The sequence below is a fragment of the Corythoichthys intestinalis genome, chromosome 4 (assembly GCF_030265065.1).
Source record: "Corythoichthys intestinalis isolate RoL2023-P3 chromosome 4, ASM3026506v1, whole genome shotgun sequence".
Classification (NCBI taxonomy): domain Eukaryota; kingdom Metazoa; phylum Chordata; class Actinopteri; order Syngnathiformes; family Syngnathidae; genus Corythoichthys; species Corythoichthys intestinalis.
This window is the reverse complement of record NC_080398.1, coordinates 37,336,896-37,342,895: the sequence shown is the minus strand read 5'-3', so window position 1 is coordinate 37,342,895 and position 6,000 is coordinate 37,336,896. Positions and strand designations below refer to the sequence as shown.

General features: G+C 38.1%; 1 protein-coding gene across 1 annotated transcript in view; it reads left to right on the top strand.

Annotated features, from left to right (window-relative positions):
- Window positions 1-4,502: 4,502 nt before the first annotated feature.
- Window positions 4,503-6,000, top strand: part of grik3 (glutamate ionotropic receptor kainate type subunit 3) — a 283,742-nt gene continuing 282,244 nt past the window's right edge. Inside the window, exon 1 of the mRNA XM_057834915.1 lies at window positions 4,503-4,991. Within this exon, the coding sequence (XP_057690898.1) occupies window positions 4,883-4,991 (109 nt within the window). The 5' untranslated portion in view covers window positions 4,503-4,882. The remainder of the gene's footprint in view (window positions 4,992-6,000) is intronic.

The window sequence follows — 6,000 nt, the reverse complement described above, 5'->3', positions numbered from 1 at the left end:
TGATATATTTGCAGTGGTTTATGAATAAACTCTCACCTCAAAAACTCTTAACTTCAATATTTAGATCAAATATATTTCTTTTTGACTGCATTTTTAAGCAGACCCATCTTCATCATTTACTACAGGCGCTTTCACACTAGCACTGTTTGGTCCTTTTTAAACTTCTTTTTCTCAGTTAGTCTGCTTTTTTTGTAAATGCGAACGCCCATCTAAACTGCAGTATGGATAATCAGACAGCTGTTGGTCTGCTATAGACCAGGGGTGTCCAGACCGGTCCTCAAAGGGCGGCTGTGGGTCCTGGTTTTTGTTCCTACCGATCAGTTCCCTCTAATTTTTCCATGTGTCTGAGCTGACAAACAAGCTCCCTGACCATACTACGAACCACTGTGAGCAACATCAGATTTGTACGCTGTGGCCAAACATACAGTATCACGCCTGTTAAAAAACTTGGATTATAGCATTGTAACATTGTTGTCTCAGGGACAGGGAGGAGCTTTATTACAAGAAAAACAGAACACAAGAAGGAGTGTGAGAAGGAGACAACAATAAGGCAAACAAGGGCAATAAAGAAACAAGCACAACAGGAACATCACAAGTCAGCTATCACCGATCACTGCAAAAGGGAATACCACATTATGGACTGGGAAAAGGCCAGAGTCATCAGCACCGAAGAAAACAAACATCAGCGCTGGATCAGGGAGGCCATTGAGATCTGCAAGCGGGGCCCGAAGACCATCAAGAGGGGCGAGGGGGCTTACATGCTCTTCCTCTATTACCTGGACCAGCATCCTGGAAGAGTGAATGGTCAGCAGAGGGCGTGACTCGCCTGTCAATCTGACAGGTGAGTCACGCCTTCATCCATCAGCTGATAAAGACGCGTCATACCAAAACCAGTGACTCTCTGATGAAGGCAGAAGGGTTCGCTGAAACATGTCAGGTAATTAAAACGACCTAAAACAATTGTCTGTGATTAAACAAAAATTCTAATTTTTAAAAAACTAATTTTTTCGGGACTTTTTAAGGTAATATTTCCAAATTCATAAATTCAATGCTTTTAAGACTTTTTAAGACACCGCGCGAACCCTGATGTGGTAACAAAATAGTGATTAACTCATTTGCTCCCAAAAACGTATTAATTCGTTCTATTTTGAATTGTTTCAGTGTCCAAAAGACGTCTTTGTATGTCTTTTACGTTTTTTTTTTTTTTTTTTTTTTACAAGAGACATCTCTGGGTTCTGATTCAATTCAGCTCCAAAACACAAAGCTGAAAATCCATTTTAAAGCAATAAAACTGGCCACTAGGGGGCAGTAACACATTTGATAAGACCCGAAACCCAATTCAACAGCAACGAACGGCTGGGCCGCACGGCAGGGGCGCCAGGCGCTGGACGACCGAGCAGAACGACCGGGACCACCAGTGCAGCGGACGATGCAGTTGAGTCCGTGCTGCTCGCCGAGCAGACTCTGCAGAGACTCAAAAAAATGCATCTTTATGAGACAGGCGTCGATGAGGGAAAAGTTTACCCGGCTGTCGCGGCCACAACAACGTCATCTCTCAGTTAGTTATGTGGAAATAAATTGTTACTTTGCTATCAAAATCTCTATTTGTCTTGTTGTTTATGTTATTTTGTAAAAGGAAAAGATTATTCAGATGTTTGGGATGTAACTAAAGCAAAAATAGCTGTGTTAAAGTCAAAGTTATGTTTGAAATGTATGCTTTCACAAAAAGCTCAATTTCTCTGTTTTTTCATCAGAAATTGGAAAATTGCTCAAACTAAGCTACCGTATTGGCCTGAATATAAGATGGCCCTGATTATAAGACAACCCCCTCTTTTTCAAGACTCAAGTTTGAAAAAAAGACTTTTTGAACACCAAATTAATTTTTATACAGAAAATAATTACAGTACATCTGAAACAAATGATTATAACAATATATTTGAGACAAAAAGCATGTTATTTTGCCTCATTCACATCTTTATATCTGAACATTTAAATATGTAAACTAAAGTGCAATCACATTCGTAAATGAAGGGCTTCTGGTTTTTGAAATGTCAATAAACCAATCTATTGTGATAAAACAACAAAATTGCAATAACTGCATTTTAACCATCCAAGTGAAGTCTTAACTGTAACTGTAGTTTTGAAACAAATCTGAATAAGGAAAAACATTGCAATAAAAAATTGCAAACTGGTTAAACATGAGAGTAGCTGAGATCTGTCATGACAGAACATCGCTTCAATGATATCTGGCGCCATCTAGCGTCGTGAATGGGGAGAGTGGCTGAGATTTGTCACGACAGAACATCGCTTCAATGAGATCTGGTGCCATCTAGCGTCGTGAATGGGTATAATATTTAGACCGCGAATACAAGACGACCCCCTCTTTTTCAGTCTTATTTCAATGCAAAAAACAGTCTTATATTCGGGCCAATACGGTATTTTCTAATGCCGATTTCTTAATAATGGAAAAAGATATGAATTTACCTTTTTTTTCCTGCTGAAAGAAGAGAGTCTAATCTTTCTTTTGGTGGGTTCCATGCATGTTTATCTTAGCATTAGAACAGAATTTTCTGTGGGCCTTGCAAAATCAGTCAAAATCCAGTAAAACGGCCGGGAGCGAAGGGGGTTGAAAATGGCTGGGCGTGAATGAGTTAAGAGAACCATGTGATAATCATGTGATCGAGAAAAACTGAAATCAGTTTGTAATTCTGCACATAAAAAAGTGTTTAAAAAAGACTAAAACAAATTTTACCCAAATTGTTGTCAAGTCCTATGTTTTATACTGCGCCCCCCCCCCGGTGGCCCAGACATGCACAACAGAACAAGCAGTAAAATGTCCATTGAATTAAAGCATAAAATCATAATTCAAACATGGGCGGAGTTTGACTTTTGGGGCAGGAAAAAAAATGCATGTGAAAGCTATTTTTCCTTGATTGAATTATTTTTTTGATTGGAGTCAAGTTTTTTTTTTTTTTTTTCATTAAGGCAAGTTTTTTGATTGAAGTAATGTTGATATATGTTTGGGCCACATTTGGCTAGGACATTTTTGACTTCATTATTCAATCTAAAAATAAATTGCTTCACAAAATATATTTTTAAAAAGAAAAATCACTTCAATCAAAAAAAAGAATTTTCAGTCAAAGAAAATGTTTTTGAATGAGAAAAAAATATTTGAGATTGAAAAATTTGCATTTGAACACTTAATTTTTCATTTAAAAAGTTTTCTTTGATTGAAGCAATCCTTTTTGTGTTTGGGCCATTTATGGTAAGGACATTTGTGTCAAAATCATTCAATCCCAAAAAAAGTTGCTTCAATCAAAAAAAAAAAAAAAAACAACGTATTTTCAATCAAAGAAAAAAATCATTTGAAAAATAAAATTGCCCTCCCCTAATTTTTAAAAATTTTTTATGCAAGACAAAAGACCATCTAAGGTGTTAGTCACATGATCTGTTTGAAAAGTAATTTTGACCCATTATAAAAATATATACATATTTTTTTTGTTCATTTCATTCATTTTGTTGCAGTTTTATTGTTTTACAACTTATTTATTTATATATATATATATAATATATATATATATATAATATTAGGGCTGTCGCTCAGATTAAATTGACAGCAGTGTAATGCCCGCTTGTTACTTGTTATTTGTTGTTTGGCGCCCTCTGCTGGCGCTTGGGTCCAAATGATTTTATGGGTTTGGGGAGTGAGCATGGTGTAATGACATCAACAATGTCAAGCTATTAGTTTATTTTTTGATTGAAACTTTTAAAAATGTTAATAAAACGAAAACATTAAGAGGGGTTGTAATATAAAATTTCTATAACTTGTACAAACATTTATCTTTTAAGAACTACAAGTCTTTCTATCCATTGATCGCTTTAACAGAATGTTAATAATGTTAATGCCATCTTGTTGATTTATTGTTATAATAAACAAATAGTCCTTATGTACTGTATTTTGAATGTATATATCCATCTTGTGTCTTTCCATTCCAACAATAATTTACAAAAAAATATGGCATATTTTATAGATGGTTTGAATTGCGATTTAATTGCGATTAATTACGATTAATTAATTTTTAAGCTGTAATTAACTCGATTAAAAATTGTAACATATATATATATATATATATATATATATGAAAGAAAGTCAATTTCATGCAATGACACTCTTCGGCCACCAGTGGGGGCCGGGCCCCCCCCTTAAAATCCACTTATGAATTTGAATTATGATATGATTATGATGTTATTGTGCATTTATTCATCTTATTACAGCACTGTTTGCTTCATAAAATGTTTGCGCTGGCTGGTATACATGAATGGCATTGTATTCATTTCAATGAGGCTGATATATACACGGGCACCCCTCTCTCTCTTTACGCGACCATGACGCGCAACCACGGTTGAGTGGACTTCCCCGCGCCTCTCTCTCTCTCTCATGCTCTCTCTCTATCTGCGCCGCTCGCCCTTTGCGCGTGCATTAGTCCCACCCGCGTGCACGTCCGCCGGACCACCTGCAGCCTCACGGCCGCGCATCACCCATCCGCGAGCGCGCAAAACGAAGCGTAGAGGAGGCGCTCTTGTGCGTGTTGTGCACCTGCGCGTCGCGGAACACCAGCTTAGACCTTGAGGAGCGCCGGACCCTGCTCATCACTTTCGCTCATCTGCCGCTTTTGTGTGTGACAATTGGACGCAGACGACGCGCACCACTTGGCGGAGTGTTTTTGTCCCCCCTCTCCCGAAGAAAAGGAAAAACACATGAGGATGCTGCAACAGCGAGGATGAGAGGAGACTTTTGTCGCAAATCCTAAGTGCTCTTTTTTAGGGGCGGATTTTTATTCCCCATACTTTCATAAAAAGTGGATCGGGTGACTTTACAAGCATGCAACGCACTTGGAGGTTTGGGACTACTTTGGAATACTGGACGTGGCTGCTTGCGTGTCTCTTGTGGATTCAGTACTCGTGCGGGATGCCACACGTCATCCGAATAGGTGAGTTGGGTTTTAGTCTTTATTCCCCAATATTTATAAGAAAACAAAAAGTGGATGCGCATCACTGGAATAGATGAATGTTCAGAAAATGCCTGAAGCAACAGGATTTGAGTGACCTCCAAAATGCCCCCCACAAGTTTCACCCGTCAGTTTTAGGTGTGGAAGGAAATAAAATCCATGTCAATCAAACATCCAAACGACTCAGCTTTTGTTGCATCTGTGCAATCACTCACCGAGTCGCACAATCATCAACGGGATCAATACCGTTTGTCTTCTGGGTCCCTACGGTGCGAAATAGCGCTTGACTGTTTTTGTCCAGGAAGCATTTTTGCACAAATGACAAACGGCTGCGAGTGGAAGAATCACAATGCCTATTTTGTCTGTATTCGAAACGGGCTATATGATGTGTGTATTGGTCTCTAGGGTTTATTTAAGGGGTTCAGGATTTTAAAAGGGCAAAATGTGGTTAAAAGTTTTGGAAAACAGAAAATAATCAAAATCACATCTAAAATACATAACATGAGTGATTATATCATTTAAAATACAGTCACAAGTCTACAATTGTCAAGTTCTATGTGCAAAAATGCCAGCATTTTTAACAAAATAAACTCAAATGTTTTCTATCATTCCAATTAAAACTACAATTTCACCTTAAAAGCTCACAGCACTGTGAGCATCATGTCGCTGTCACGCAGCAAAAACACATCGACGATGATTGACTAGCCAGCTCTGCAGAGAGCTTCCACTTGTCTGACATTACCGTTTCTTGGCATCCCTTCAAACTCACAAAATCCTTTTTTATTTTCTTCTCCGGCGTAAAAAAGTAAGACAAAAAAAAAACAGTCTTGACAGACGAGTTGCTTTTTTATGAAGGGAAAAAAAGGAACAATGTCAAGGTGCTGAGACAAATGTACCTTGAAGTGCCACAGTCACACGATTGCTTTTTATAGACTGCCATCATTACATCAGTGTAGTACGAGTCAGCCCGTGTGTATGTGTGTGTGTGAGA